This window comes from Oncorhynchus gorbuscha, linkage group LG08 (assembly GCF_021184085.1).
Source record: "Oncorhynchus gorbuscha isolate QuinsamMale2020 ecotype Even-year linkage group LG08, OgorEven_v1.0, whole genome shotgun sequence".
NCBI classification, from domain to species: Eukaryota; Metazoa; Chordata; class Actinopteri; order Salmoniformes; family Salmonidae; genus Oncorhynchus; species Oncorhynchus gorbuscha.
This window is the reverse complement of record NC_060180.1, coordinates 57,850,100-57,866,179: the sequence shown is the minus strand read 5'-3', so window position 1 is coordinate 57,866,179 and position 16,080 is coordinate 57,850,100. Positions and strand designations below refer to the sequence as shown.

General features: G+C 41.8%; 2 protein-coding genes across 4 annotated transcripts in view; both read left to right on the top strand.

Moving 5' to 3' along the window:
* LOC124041899 (solute carrier organic anion transporter family member 5A1-like) overlaps positions 1–9,612 on the top strand; it is a 31,569-nt gene extending 21,957 nt beyond the window's left edge. For both annotated transcript variants that reach the window (XM_046360027.1, XM_046360026.1), the window contains exons 7-10: positions 3,366–3,525; positions 4,426–4,667; positions 5,672–5,736; positions 7,127–9,612. In XM_046360027.1, the coding sequence (XP_046215983.1) occupies positions 3,366–3,525; positions 4,426–4,667; positions 5,672–5,736; positions 7,127–7,599 (940 nt within the window). In that variant the 3' untranslated portion in view covers positions 7,600–9,612. The remainder of the gene's footprint in view (positions 1–3,365; positions 3,526–4,425; positions 4,668–5,671; positions 5,737–7,126) is intronic.
* Positions 9,613–13,261: 3,649 nt separating this feature from the next.
* Positions 13,262–16,080, top strand: part of LOC124041896 (brefeldin A-inhibited guanine nucleotide-exchange protein 1-like) — a 29,597-nt gene continuing 26,778 nt past the window's right edge. For both annotated transcript variants that reach the window (XM_046360016.1, XM_046360015.1), the window contains exon 1: positions 13,262–13,563. In XM_046360016.1, coding sequence (XP_046215972.1) covers positions 13,443–13,563 — 121 coding nt within the window. In that variant the 5' untranslated portion in view covers positions 13,262–13,442. The remainder of the gene's footprint in view (positions 13,564–16,080) is intronic.

Below are 16,080 nucleotides of genomic sequence, written 5' to 3'. Positions count from 1 at the left end.
GGTACTGATTTTAGGAAGGTAAAAGTCACTGATTACCGATATCTGCCGATTTATATAGTTTTTTAGAGGTGGAATAAAAGACAGACAAATCGACACATTGTGCTCAAAAGGATTAACAAGATACTCTAAATTATGATTTCTTAGATTTATTTAAGAACATTTTATTTGTGGTTTAACATGAAGAAACAATATATCCTCTAAAAATACAACCCTTGTTTAGTTTATCTTCTTGGGGACCATGTAAAAAAATGTATATTGATGGAAGTGGATAAGAAGTATGCAAAAGTGTTTGTGCTGAACTACCACAAGAGGTATCTGACTAACGAATTAAACTTTGTCTCAAGGTAAATCTGAAACTACACCGTTGACAAATAAGCATTGAAATGAAGTAGCATGCCGTTCAAAACGGCACCACTAGGTGTCAGCATTTGTCTTGAGTAGATTTACTACAGCGGTTACAACAGTCGAAGGTCATGTAAACAAACACTTGATGACACCTCCGTGGTTATGACAAGCACAAGCTTGTCTTACAGAAAGCACATACATTACACTGTTATCCAATATAAAATATATTGGCTAGATTTCAACTTCAAATTGCATGTGCCAATGACAGAACTTTTATGCAGCCAAATGCTCGTCACACTGGTTTTAGTCACACATTATAATTTAGCGAGCTAACATTAGCTTCTTAGATCTGCGCCAACTGTCTTGCTGTTTGCAGATTGTATATTTCAGGAAAAACTAACCAAATAAGCCCACTAGATGACATAATGGGGCCCAGAAAGTAACAGCATAGATATGTATTACTAACCCAAGATGCTGTACTTCATCTGTGTTGTTTAGTGGGAGAAAATTAGGCATAGAGGGCAGAACAAGCAAGGATGTGGGCAAAGTCAAGCATGAGCTAACGAGACCCGATTGGCGTGTTGTAGAGTGTCTTTGCATTTTTCCGTTAGGGAATGCCATTTAAAAAAACTTTAACTTTGGTAAAGCGTTCGTAACAGATTCTAGTTTTGGGAACTGAGAAATGTATTGATTTGTTTCACTGATTGCGAAAATGAGCATAATGTCGGCCCAGTTTCATGTAGTTCCATTTAGATGATTTACTTATTCAAATCCGCTGGCTGTGGCATGCTGCTCATACTCAAACCACCATGCCTAGTCTCTCTCACATTGTGACCTAGAGCTGAATGATGTTCAATGAGCAGCTGGTAGAGCGCCCTCTTCAGGCAAACGGTTAACATTTTAAAAAATTACCGCAGATTAGTTTATTATATGCATATAATACCGGCGCTTTATTTGTTGAATAAAGATCGATACAAATATCTCAATGAAAGGCTAGTATCAGACGATTTTATTATCGGTGAACCGATTTATCGGTGGGGCTCGATCTAGAAGGGAACTCTTTTCTGCAGTCCTGGGGACTTGTCTCCTCTCTTATGTCCAACCACTGTGCATCCCAAATGCCACCCTATTCCCATTTAGTGCACTACTTTTGACTAGGACTAATTTTGTTTCTGATCCAATTGATTTGTTCATCCCTCCCTGATACAACAATTGCAGATACAGTGGGGCAAAAAAGTATTTAGACGGCCACCAATTGTGCAAGTTCTCCCACTTAAAATGATGAGAGGCCTGTAATTTTCATCATAAGTACACTTCAATTATGACAGACAAAATGAGAGAAAAAAATCCAGAAAATCACATTGTAGGATTTTTAATGAATTTATTTGCAAATTATGGTGGAAAATAAGTATTTGGTCAATAACAAAAGTTTCTCAATACTTTGTTGGCAATGACAGAGGTCAAACGTTTTCTGTAAGTCTTCACAAGTTTTTCACACACTGTTGCTGGTATTTTGGCCCATTCCTCCATGCAGATCTCTAGAGCAGTGATGTTTTGGGGCTGTTGCTGGGCAACACTGACTTTCAACTCCCTCCAAAGATTTTTTATGGGGTTGAGATCTGGAGACTGGCTAGGCCACTCCAGGACCTTGAAATGCTTCTTACAAAGCCACTCCTTCATTGCCTGGGCGGTGTGTTTGGGATCATTGTCATGCTGAAAGATCATCTTCAATGCCTTTGCTGATTGAAGGAGGTTTTCACTCAAAATCTCACGATACATGGCCCCATTCATTCTTTCCTTTACACGGATCAGTCGTCCTGGTCCCTTTGCAGAAAAACAGCCCCAAAGCATGATGTTTCCACCCCCATGCTTCACAGTAGGTATGGTGTTCTTTGGATGCAACTCGGCATTCTTTGTCCTCCAAACACGACAAGTTGACTTTACACCAAAAAGTTATATTTTGGTTTCATCTGACCATATGACATTCTCCCAATCTTCTTCTGGATCATCCAAATGCTCTCTAGCAAACTTCAGACGGGCCTGGACACGTCTGGCACTGCATGATTTGAGTCCCTGGCGGCGTAGTGTGTTACTGATGGTAGGCTTTGTTACTTTGTTCCCAGCTCTCTGCAGGTCATTCACTAGGTCCCCTCCGTGTGGTTCTTGTGATCATTTTGACCCCACGGGGTGAGATCTTGCGTGAAGCCCCAGATCGAGGGAGATTATCAGTGGTCTTGTATGTCTTCCATTTCCTAATAATTGCTCCCACAGTTGATTACTTCAAACCAAGCTGCTTATCTATTGCATATTCAGTCTTTCCAGCCTGGTGCAGGTGTACAATTTTGTTTCTGGTGTCCTTTGACAGCTCTTTGGTCTTGGCCATAGGGAGTTTGGAATGTGACTGTTTGAGGTTGTGTACAGGTGTCTTTTATACTGATAACAAGTTCAAACAGGTGCCATTGATACAGGTAACGAGTGGAGGACAGAGGAGCCTCTTAAAGAAGAAGTTACAGGTCTGTGAGAGCCAGAAATCTTGCTTGTTTGTAGGTGACCAAATACTTATTTTCCACCATAATTTGCAAATAAATTCTTAAATCCTACAATGTGATTTTCTGGATTTTATCTCTTCTCATTTTGTCTGTCATAGTTGAAGTGTACCTATGATGAAAATTACAGGCCTCATCTTTTTAAGTGGGAGAACTTGCACAATTGGTGACTGACTAAATACTTTTTTGCCCCACTGTATAAGTGCCCTTGTTCTGGGAAATGTCAGTGTAAATGTGCCGATTTTGAATAGCGGCACGGTAAGATATTCTCACTTAATATTATGTTTAATCAGTCTTCGGATAAAGCTGTGATGGACATTTTCCTCTAAGGGTATTTTGGTCTCTTCATCCCTCTCCCTTTCTCTCTTACCACCTCTTGCTTTATCTCCCTCTTCCTATACTCTCCCCCTTCATCTCCCTCCTTCCCTATACTCTGTCTCTATAAATAATATATATCTCTCTCCCTCTCCTCAGTCCTACTCTGACCATGACCCATCGTAACCTGACTGGAGGGTGTAACGTGAACTGTGGCTGTAAGATCCATGAGTATGCGCCGGTCTGTGGTTCTGATGGCATCACATACTTTAACCCCTGCCTGGCAGGCTGTAGCAGTGTGGGCAACGACAGCAAAGGAGTGAGTCACGATAGTAGGGTTGCAAAATGTTAACTTAATGTTAACCAGCTTTTCCTGGATTTCCTACTTATTCCCTCTAGATTCCAGAAATATTCCAAATAGGATCTCTGAGAATTTGGGGAACGTTACACAACTTTGCGACCTAAAGCTAACCCTAAGGGCTCAGACACATCAATAGAGTTTGCTGGCCAAGAGTACTTAGCACCTCTGAACGTAGTTTGCAAACCAGGTTCTCACCGATTTTACGTGTGGAATCGTGTGAAAAATGACGTCAGTGAGATGTCCACAGCGGGTGGTCCCTAAAACACAGTGAGCTGAACAATCGGCAGATCAACATTCAGAGTTATGTGTGTGAGAGCATTAAAGCTAAGGCCAGGAGTTCTTCTTGGCCATTGTGACTTAACCAGTAAAAACTACACTGTTAGGCCCTAGTTATAGCTAACTGTCACGAACCGGCTCGAAGTTCGTAACAAAAGGAAGACAACGTGGAGACAAGGAATAACAAAATATATTTATTAAATAAAGTAAACTAAATACAATGATGTGTGTGTAATCGGTAGTCTGTAGTGTGAGTTTTTGCATGCATAAATGTGATAATACGGGGTGTTGAAAGGTGCCAAAACAAACAGGTGTCCCATGTCGCTGACGACCCTCCCGGCTCCGCCCACCGGCATCCTAATAAGGAAAGAGCGAAGAGAAATACAGCAGAGTGGGAGGGTCGTCACACTAACTGTTCATAGAACAAACATTCGTGAAGCATCTATTTACAGTGTACAGCCCACATTGGTAGTACTTGAATAACACTCTCCTAGTGGTACGCACAGTTGCTCCCTAGACGTTCACATCTAAAGTACAATAAGATGAGCTGAGTGTGATGCTTTGTGTCCCTCCCTTTCTCAGATCCGGAACTACGCAGACTGTGCGTGTGTCCAGAGCAGACAGGTCATCACCCCCTCCTCCAACGGCCAGGGCAACCAGCTGCAGCTGGTCATCGTCAAGACCTACCTGAATGAGAACGGCTACGCCGTGTCTGGGAAATGTGACCGCACCTGCAGCACACTCATCCCCTTCCTCATCTTCCTCTTCATCGTCACACTCATCACCGCCTGCGCTCAGCCCTCCGCCATTATCGTCACTCTCAGGTATAGACCAAAAGAAAGCACACTTGCAGTGCATTCGGATAGTATTCAAACCCATTCACTCTTTCCACATTTTGTTACGTTACAGCCTTATTCTAAATTTGATTTAAATATATTTTGTTCCTCTATCTACACACAATACCCCATAATGATAAAGCGAAAATATAACAAAAACAGAACTTATTTACATAAGTATTCAAACCCTCTGAAATTGTGCTCAGGTGCATCCTGTTTCCATTGATCATCCTTGATGTTTCTACAACTTGATTGAAGTCCACCTGTGGTAAATTCAATTGATTGGACATGATTTGGAAAGGCACACCTGTCTATATAAATTCCCACAGTTGACGGTGCATGTCAGAGCAAAAATCAAGCCGTGAGGTCAAAGGAATTATCCATAGCGCTCCGAGACAGGATTATGTCGAGGTGCAGATCTGGGGAAGGTTAACAAAAAATGTCTGCAGCATTGAAGGTCCCCAAGAACAGAGTGGCCTCCATCATTCTTAAATGGAAGAAGTTTGGAACCACCGACTCTTCCTAGACCTGGCCGCCCGGCCATTCTGAGCAATCGAGGAAGAAGGGCCTTGTTCATGGAGGTGATCAACAACCCGATGGTCACTCTGACAGAGTTCCTCTTTTGGAGATGGGAGAACCTTCCAGAAGGACAACCATCTCTGAAGTCCTTCACCAATCAGACAGAAGCCACTCTTCAGTAAAAGGCACGACAGCCCGCTTGGAGTTTGCCAAAAGGCACCTAAAGGACTCTCATACCCTGAGAAACGAGATTCTCTGGGGACTATTTCATCCATTTTAGAAGGCTGTAACTTAACAAAATGTGGAAAAAGTCCAGGGGTCTAATTACTGTCTGGATGCACTGTATAGACACCTATTTTGTAAGGGTTGAGGTATGGACCCATCCCGGTACAAAACAAAATACACAAACAAGAAGTTGTAGTTGTATTGTGAGCACTCTTCTCTTCACGGTTTCATCCCTTTTTTCTCTCTAGGTCAGTAGAAGAGCAGGAGAGACCCTTTGCACTTGGGATGCAGTTTGTTCTCCTCAGGACCCTTGGTGAGGGATGCAGCTTGGCTAACCAGTGAAATACACTGAATATAGTCATGTGCCATTCTGAGAGTTTTTTTTTTTTTTAGTTAAGTGTGATCTGACTCTCTCCATGAGGAGTAGTTAAAGGGGAATGTCATTTGGGAAGACTCATTTCTCCCATTTCCTGTCAGAGTATTACTAAGGGAAAAGGAATTTAAAAATATTCTCTGCATTTTGAGACACGTATTGGTGATGGGGCTGTCAAAGTTGATGTGTTAATTCACTTTTTAGATTTTTCTCACACCTTTCACTTTGGAAGGGTGGGCCACTGCTGTTAAATGAATGTAGGGTAAACACTGGAGTGGTGTCTCTTGTGATGCTTAAACCATCCACTCTGCACTCTGCTTTCAGCAACAAAGTAGAAGGAAAACTTAGTTTTACCATAAACACTTTCCCAGGTGTTTTAAGATAACTGCAAAAACATAATTTGCACAGAAGTAGCTAGCCAGTTATGGTAACATTAGTTATGCTAACCAAACAAGAATGTTTACAATGCCATGGCTTAATGCCTCTAGATTCAACACAATTATTTTAATCAGAAAATAACTTCCGTTCCATATAGCTGCAGTTTGTTGTAGATCTCATTTCAAAAGATGAAAACAAATGATCCCAACTCTATTGTAGTAGTAGCAGCTTGTGACGAGTTCATGTTGGACATGGATAAGAACTAGCTAAGGCCAGATCTAATGTTTGTTTGTTTATTTTTCTACCTTTTATTTATTTAACTAGAAAAGTCAGTTAAGAAAATAACAAATTATTATTTACAATGATGGCAAACCCTGGCCAAACACTCCCCTAACCCAGACGACACTGGGCCAATTGTGCACCACCATATGGGACTTCCGATCACGGCCGGTTATGATACAGCCCAGGATCGAACCAGGGTCTGTAGTGACGCCTCTAGCACTGTGATGCAGTGCCTTAGATCGCTGCGCTACTCTGGAGCTCAAGCTGTATGATATTTTACATTATTTTATATCGGACCAAGCTGAGTTATTTTGTTTCCTAACCCTATAATCAAAATATATTACACCTACAGCCCAATGGAATGAGTTCTAAATTGAACCTCTTAAATAGGGTCAAATTTGAACAATTTCTAAAATAAATTAATACAGAAACCTCTGCGATCATCTAGCTACATTTTTAAAAATCTCTTAACAGCCCTAATTGCTGATATTAAATATCTTAAGATCAAGTTCAAAACTTACTGTAATTAGGCTGAAGATATTAGGATTTTGAAATGGGAATATGTGTTTGGCTTCTTGCTCTGAAAGATGTTCTTCCTTCCCCTCAGCCTACATCCCTATACCAAACCTACTTCTGCTGTGTTCTAACTGTTCCTCTCCTCTCTCCCCAGCCTATATCCCTACTCCCATCTACTTTGGGGCGGTGATCGACACCACCTGTATGCTGTGGCAGCAGGACTGTGGTGTCCACGGCTCCTGCTGGGAGTACGACGTCACTTCCTTCCGCTTCGTCTACTTCGGCCTGGCTGCCAGCCTCAAGTTCATTGGCTTCATCTTCATCTTCCTCACCTGGTACTCCATCAAGTACAAGGAAGAGCGTCTGGAGCGCTGGCTGAAACACCTCTCGCCCATGGACACGGTCAGCGACCTCATCTGCCACGCAGGGGGTCACAAGGGGCATGCCCGTACCCGCTCCTGTCCCGTAAATATACCACGCAACGAACCTCCCATCATCCCCATCCTCAACAGGGGCCTCAGCAGCCAGAGCTGCCCGGGAAACAGCCTGAAGAGCCTGAAAGCAATAACTCCGCCGGCCCCTCGCCCTCCCACTCGCTCTCTGGAACAGGTGTCTGCCCGTATCTGAGTGCTGGGTGTGGTTTCCAACCATCTCCAGCCCTCCCTGCTAGCCACAGTCTGCAATGTGTACCTTTCTCATTCTGGTTCTCACTTGTATAGTATTATAGTGTGTAAACACACACAGGCACTGGATGTCACTCAAACAGTCAGCGGTTGGTCAAACACGTATACAGGAAGACACTGGGATGGGTACCTCGACTTAGCTAATCTCCTCTTCCTTCTGCCTAGTATGTTAGTTAGCTTTTTTTGTTTTCATCATGGAAGTGAATGTTTATTTCCCTGTATATCATTTCTTTAGAAAATTGCAAGTGTGATCTTAATGATGGTATTATTGGATGGTGCTATGTGAAAATGGCATGAATAATATCCTTCATTGCTCAGTTTTATTGTTAATTCTGAGACCTCAGCAGGATGTGGTAAGAAGCTTGGCTGGCTAGCACAACTAAATCCTGTACTATGCAAGGTCTCTTTGCCCTATTATACAATGGCTAGCAGTATTAAAGGCACACAGTGAGTGTTGCCTTCCTTTCCCATACAATGTGCAAACGTCATTCCGCATTGTCCCATACCTGCGTGTAATGATGACTGGTTGACTTGGAAAGGATATTATTGAAACATTTGGAATTGGTACTTCTTCTCCTGTATTCTGTGGCAACTTCATAGACAGGCCCACAAATACTTCCCTTGCCGTAGTTGTAGTTCAGACAGTTGGCTTGCATCCTAAATGGTTCCCTAATACCTATATAGTGCAATACATTTGACAAGTGTTCATATACCTTTGGTCAAAAGTAGTGCACTACATGGGGAATAGGGTGCCATTTGGCATGCTTACAATGTTTTAACCAACCAGACCCCCTGCTGGCTCTGGTGGAGAAGTCCAGACCATTGCTGCTGGTGCCAAGAGACTGCTGTGCTTCCCATGATCAGCTAAACCACACACCACTCTTTCACATAAGTTGTCAGTATTTTAGTGGCCTGTCAGACTTCACCTCACTTTTGAGCAAAGCCTAGGAGTCTGAGGCTATCAGTTTAGTTCAGTCTGTCTGTACCACACCAAGCATGAGTAAAAGGTATGGATGTATAAATGTAATGCATATACCAGTAGCGCAACTGCTCCCATGTACTGTGTAACCGAGCCACATTATCATTTTTAAACAATACTCTTTAGGGAATTAGTATAAAGTTCAACTACTCAGTATGTCTACCATACAGCATGTGCTACTGAACCACTGTCGGTGATATCAATCATGGCTTCTGAGGTTGTTTCATCTTTTGGTGTAACCCTTTTTTACTAACTCAAACTAAGTCAGACTAATTGTTTAAACGGTGCAAAGTCGAGCTTAGGGCTGTGAGTTACTAAACTCCCACAGCTCAGTAATCAATAAGATTACATGGATGGGGGGGGGGCTGATTCTAGATCACCACTTCTACTTTAAGACTTGATACAGAAAGCCCATGAGCTGATTGTTGAAACATTCAGGTAGCTTGTGGGTGTAACATGCAATATTCAAGTACGTATTGCTGTTAGTTTTGCAGGGTGTTTGAGGACACCTGCTGGTCAGATGTAGTAAGCAATATTGTAGAAAGACTAATTAAACTAGTGTTCTCCAAAGTGAAATAACTAGGCAATTATTTGGTGGAATAATCAAAATGTTCAGTTCAATCTAACACTTTAATGTTGGAAGTTTAAATTGTGTTTTTCTATGTACCTATGTTGAGTTTGGGCAGTTGGGACAGCACTTACATGATACAATGTGGCAGTTGGGACAGCACTTACATGATACAATGTGGCAGTTGGGTTAGAGTTAAAGCATTAAAAGCTCTGATTTGAGTGGCCTTTGGGATATTATACTGAACTAAAATATAAACGCAACAAATTAAAATCAGATTTAGTCACATACTTACGAGCCCTTAACCAACAATGCAATTCAAGAAATGGAGTTAAGAAAATATTAAGTAAAAAAAAAAATAAAAACATGCAACAATTTCAACGATCTTACTGAGTTACAGTTCATATAAGGAAATTGGTCAACTTAAATAAATTAATTATACCCTAATCTATGGATTTAACATGACTGGGCAGGGGCACAGCCATGGGTTCGCCTGGGATGGAATAGGCCCACCCACTGGGGAGCCAAGCCCAGCCAGTCAGAATGAGTTTTCCCCCATGAAAGGGCTTTATTACAGACCCATACTCCTCGGTTTCATCAGCTGCCCGGATGGCTGGTTTCAGACTATTCTGCAGGTGTAGAAGCCGAATGTGGACGTCCTGGGCTGGCGTGGTTACATGTGGTCTGTGGTTGTGAGGCTGGTCGGAGGTACTGCCAAATTCTCTAAAATGACATTGGAGACATCTTATGGTAGAGAAATTAACATTCAATTCTCTGGCAACAGCTGTGGTGGACTTTCCTGCAGTCAGCATGTCAATTGCACGCTCCTTTAACTTGTTAGGCCGGTTGGTCTTTTATTATCCCCAGCACAGGGTGCACCTGGGTAATGATAATGCTGTTTAATCAGCTTCTTGATATGCCACATCTGTAAGGTGGATAGATTATGTTAACAAAAGAGAAATGCTCACTAACAGGGATGTAAACGAATATGTGTACAACATTTGAGAGAGAAGCTTTTTGTGCATATGGAACATTTCTGTGATGTTATTTCAGCCCATGAAACATGGGACCGACACATTTACATGTTGCGTTTTGTATTTTTGTTCAGTATATAAGATGTTGCCGATTTAATATGGAAAGTTACCATAGATCTTTATAACTGAATGATTAGTGATTTTTAAATGATAAAACTGACATTGCAATGTTATTCTACATGACCATGTATCTGCCAATAGTAGTGACAGACAGGCTAATTGATGTACTCAGTGGAGAAATACACTAAAGGATAGAAATCACAATTCTTAGTCAAACATTACGTATTCTTTCATATGAAATGCAGTGTATGTAGTGCGCATTTAGAGGCAAATATATTATATTTCTAGCTACATTTTGAATCAAGGATGCTAACTTTAGTGTTATTGAATCCAATGTTAGTGAAAGGCTACATTATGTTATGTTTCAGTGCCTACTTTTCCTACTCATTGATTACAGTTGAGATGGATTAATACGTCCGTGTTTATTTAACCTTTTATGCCATTTTTTTATTTGGAGATTCTGAAATGCTCTTGACTTCAAGTAATGACACTAAATGATATGGCTGACTGACTGAAGAATTTAACTCTAGGGCTTTTTGTTTACTTGCTGCCATCAATAGACCTTTTCAACCTGTACCTACAGTACCAGGATGTTTGCTGCAGAATTCCAGTAATCTTGTGATACTCACCCTCAAACCTACTGTTCCTCCGGAGCGAGAAGCTCTCTGTTACCTCCTTGTGTAGTGCTGTCATTGTATGTGGCATAAAACGAGGACTTGACCTGGATGCTACGATAGACTATTTCAGGTAGATTGTAGTTGTATCTTCTTTGTCAGTATTGTATTTATTTCAATTCAAATGAGTGTTTAATGACAAGTTAATGCCTCAATTATATGGTCAACATCATCATAGGAAGAAAATTGTAAATTGTTTGTGGACACACTGTTTACAAATGCCTTGGATACTTGACCTCTGTCAATAAAAATGTGAAAAATAAACCAATCTTGCGTATTGAAATGTGATTTTTGACTGATGCAACAAAAAGCCTGGGAGGTTGTTGATGAAGAGCATGTTGGAGCAGGTAATAAAGATAACATTTTGTCATGATTGAAGCTGGTCATGAGTCCCAAATGGTAACCTAATCCCTACACAATGCACGACTTTTTGACCCGTGGACCCTCAAGTAGTGCAGTATATAGGTACGATATACGGTACCATTTGGAATCCACACACTGTCTGGGACTGTGGGCTGTCTTCTTCCATTGACCCTGACAGCTAAGCATGTAATGATGAATGATACATTTTTAATGGGGCTTGCAAATGTAGTCACACATTTTTAATATTGTTAAAAGTATTATTCTTTAGAAGTCTATTTTTCGTACACTGTTTAAGCTAGAAACATCATTCACACTTAAAGTGCAGGCCGGTCAGGATGGAGATGTTGTATACAACCTTTTTTTTAACGTATACTTTTTAAACTATTACTTTTTGTGTCTTTGTCCATCTCTATTCACTTTAATGGGATTTATTCAACATTCTAAAGCTTCAACTGTTAACTTCTAATATTCTATTCACTGTAAACAAAGTAACTTTTATTTTTACCCTCCTTTTTCTCCCTAATTTCGATCGTCTCATCGCTGCAACTCTCCGACGGGCTCGGAAGACGAAGGTCGAGTCATGCGTCCTCTGAAAAAGACCTGCCAAGCCCCGCTTCTTAACACCCACCCGCTTAACTCAGAAGCCAGCTGCACCAATGTGTCGGAGGAAACGCCGTTAAACTGACGACTAAGATCAGCCTGCAGGCAACTGGCCCGCCACAAGGAGTCACTAGAGCGCAATGAGCCAAGTTAAGCCCCGCGGGCCAAACCCTCCACTAACCCGGACAATGCTGGGCCAATTGTGCACCCCCCCTATGGGACTCCCGATCATGCTGGTTGTGATACAGCATGGGATCGAACCCAGGTCTGTAGTGACGCATTTAGCACTGCGATGCAGACCGCTCTGCCACTCGGAAGGCCAACAATGTAACTTATGACACAAATCATTTTGACAACTTCTCCAAGAAATTATACAGAAATGTAGGGCATCCAGAAGTCTTAGTCTACTTTTATGCTATTCAAAATTGAAATCAGAAAATAAATATATTCTATAAATCAAATGAAACAGCCTATTTTAGTAACTACAACTTATTTTCTCTCAACTTTTACAAACAACTGAAATGTTGACCAAAAAAACAGAACATAAATATATTCTACCAATCAAACTATATGTTGCCTGAAGAGTTAAGCGAAGTTGGTAGAATCCTAGTCAAACTGATCCACAGCTCTAATTGCTGCCAAAAGAGGGGAACGCATTTTGTAATTTGGGCAGTGCTTGACTTGGGCAGGAGCTCACCGGCACCTCAAATTTCCACTGCTTGAGTTCGTTCCCCTTGTAGAATATTAGATCATAAGTATTGTGGAGCTCCTGCACCTAAATATAAACAGTACTGGCACCTGAATCTAGTACAAGCACCTATTTCAGTCCAAGTCAAGCACTGCATTTGGGTGAATTATTTCTTTAAGCTCCTATTTAATGGGAGTTATATTTGATTTGATAGATGGTTTAAATTGTATGGGCTTTCAAGGCAGTTTTCTTTGACAGTGTGTAAATGTGTAATATATTTTGTTATTCTGGATATAATACAGTGAACATTAATTGGTGATCCACAGTGGTGCAAAAGTTTTTGATGTCCCTAGCTCTTGAGGACCCAAGGGGCTAACAGCCAGTCACCCTCTTGGGTTCTCAACTGAAGGTATGGACCACTGCTGGCTCCATTTGAATGTCTTGCTCATATGAAAGTTAAGTTCCAAATGTTTCCAAAACCGTATAGCCAGCGGGGGATTTGCCTCAGTCAGCAGCATATAGACAAAACATGTTTTATAACTAACCCTCTGTGATATAGCTATGTGGAATGACCCAATGTAAAGCAATGGCATAGGAGTAACCCCCCCCCCCCCCTGACGTAAGTGACGGAATGACGTTACTTCCTTTCAACATGGCGCTGACAGGTTGCTGACAGAAATCGGTGGGATTTCCTTTCTGGGATAAAGGATATTTTTATGTTTCTTCTTAGTGCTCCAATGTTACCCGCTCTAAAAAAATAAGACTATAACAACACTATTCTGTCCACGGGGCAGCAGCTTTGAATACAGTTCCATCACATCATGTATGAGAGTAAAACGAGAAACATGTTTTTAAACCGAGCACTGGAGAAGATTTTAGCCGATAAGGAGGTGAAAAAAGCTCATCATTCCCAGTTGCGCAAAGCCTGTGAGGTGGCACTAGGTAAGTTATATTGTGGCAATGTGTAAGTTTGGGGTGTCATCATCATTTGTCATAGGTTACACACATCACATCGTGCTACTGCACCAATAACTCTCGGTTCGATACATGAAGTGCTTGGATACATCGTTGCAATTCGTTCATTGTAGTAACGTTCTCAATGTGGGCTGCGTTCAAAATAAGTATTGCTTTTAAATCGCTGCAGAATCGGGATTCGATTCAAATACTGGGCCGAAAACAAAATCAAGCGTGATCAATACCAGTTATCTAGTTTGTTAGGATATGTATGCTTGTTGTCGTCTGGGGTGTAGCCTGGGAGAGGTCGCAGGTGTGAGAGGGGTGGTCCACTCCATTGTGACCACACCAATATCCAGTAATTACTCTGTGCCTTCCAAAGACGGCGTGTTTAGTTACGAATCCATACTAAATCATTAGTTTTACATTTTGATCAGCGCAAGACTATTTGTATGCTGCCATCATTGCTTTAATAATGTTGACAGTGATTACATTGGCAGATTCACACAGATACAAAGATTTGTATAGATTTTGTTGTCATTTTTTAGGGAGAGGAAACATGGTAAAAATATATTATATTACATTATCTTAATTCAGGATTAACATTAGCAATTGATGCAATATTCACTGAGAGTTTGGTCCCACCCTGTGGAGACCGACAACAACATTACAGTGAACGATGTGGCTCAAGAAGGGTACTGTGGGCCAGACTGTGGCAATGGGACAAGAGTTTGCATAACAACACTAGATAAGGTATGTATCCCAAATGGCACCACATTCCCTATAAAGTACACTACAAATTGTGTCCACGGTTTTGGTCTCTAGTCGTAATAGTCTAAATAGGCTATGATTCAAAAATGTCCCAAGTAGTGAACTGTCCACAGAAAGTTCTGATCCATAATTCCTTGAAGTCAGTCTATGGTAGTGCTGAAAAAACATCCCGTGCCAGGAGGTTTATGCTTGCCAGCCGTTGACAACAATAAATAAAATGCAATTGCATATACACTGAACAAAAAATATAAAGGCATCATGCAACAATTTCAAAGATTTTACTGAGTTACAGTTCATACAAGGAAATCAGTTAATTTAAATAAATTCACTAATCTATGGATTTCACAAGACTGGGAATATAGATATGCATCCGTTTCTCACAGATACCTTAAAAAAAGACATACAGACTGTCTGTCATCTGCCCGGTACATTTGAACCTTGGATTCATCTTTGAAGAGCAAAACTTCTCCAGTGTGTCAGTGGCCATCAAAAGTGAGCATTTGCCCATTAAAATCGGTTACCACACTGAACTGCAATCAGGTCAAGACCCTGTTGAGGACAACGATCATGCAGATGAGCTTCCCTGAGATGGTTTAGACAGTTTGTGCATAAATTATTCAGTTGTGCAAACCAACAGTTTCATCAGCTGTCTGGGTGGCTGGTCTCAGGTGAGAAGCCGAATGTGCAGATCCTGGGCTGGCATGGTTACACGTGGACTGCGGTAGTGTGACTGGTTGGACGTACTGCCAAATTCTCTAAAATGACTTTGGAGGCCGTTTATGGTGTACAAATGAACATTAAATTCTCTGGCAACAGCTCTGGAGGACATTCCTGCAGTCAGCATGCCAATTGCATGGTCCATCAACTTGAGACATCTATGACATTGTGTTGTGTGACAAAACTGCACATTTAAGAGTGGCTTTTTATTTTCCTCAGCACAAGATGCGCCTGTGTAATGACCATGCTGTTTAATCAGCTTCTTGATATGCCACACCTGTCAGGTGGATGGATGATGTTAAATCAAGGTTCAATAACATTTACATTTAAGTCATTTAGCAGACGCTCTTATCCAGAGCGACTTACAAATTGGTGCATTCACCTTATGACATCCAGTGGAACAGCCACTTTACAATAGTGCATCTAAATATTTTAAGGGGGGTGAGAAGGATTACTTTATCCTATCCTAGGTATTCCTTAAAGAGGTGGGGTTTCAGGTGTCTCCGGAAGGTGGTGATTGACTCCGCTGTCCTGGCGTCGTGAGGGAGTTTGTTCCACCATTGGGGAGCCAGAGCAGCGAACAGTTTTGACTGGGCTGAGCGGGAACTGTACTTCCTCAGTGGTAGGGAGGCGAGCAGGCCAGAGGTGGATGAACGCAGTGCCCTTATTTGGGTGTAGGGCCTGATCAGAGCCTGGAGGTACTGAGGTGCCGTTCCCCTCACAGCTCCGTAGGCAAGCACCATGGTCTTGTAGCGGATGCGAGCTTCAACTGGAAGCCAGTGGAGAGAGCGGAGGAGCGGGGTGACGTGAGAGAACTTGGGAAGGTTGAACACTAGACGGGCTGCGGCGTTCTGGATGAGTTGTAGGGGTTTAATGGCACAGGCAGGGAGCCCAGCCAACAGCGAGTTGCAGTAATCCAGGCGGGAGATGACAAGTGCCCGGATTAGGACCTGCGCCGCTTCCTGTGTGAGGCAGAGTCGTACTCTGCGGATGTTGTAGAGCATGAACCTACAGGAA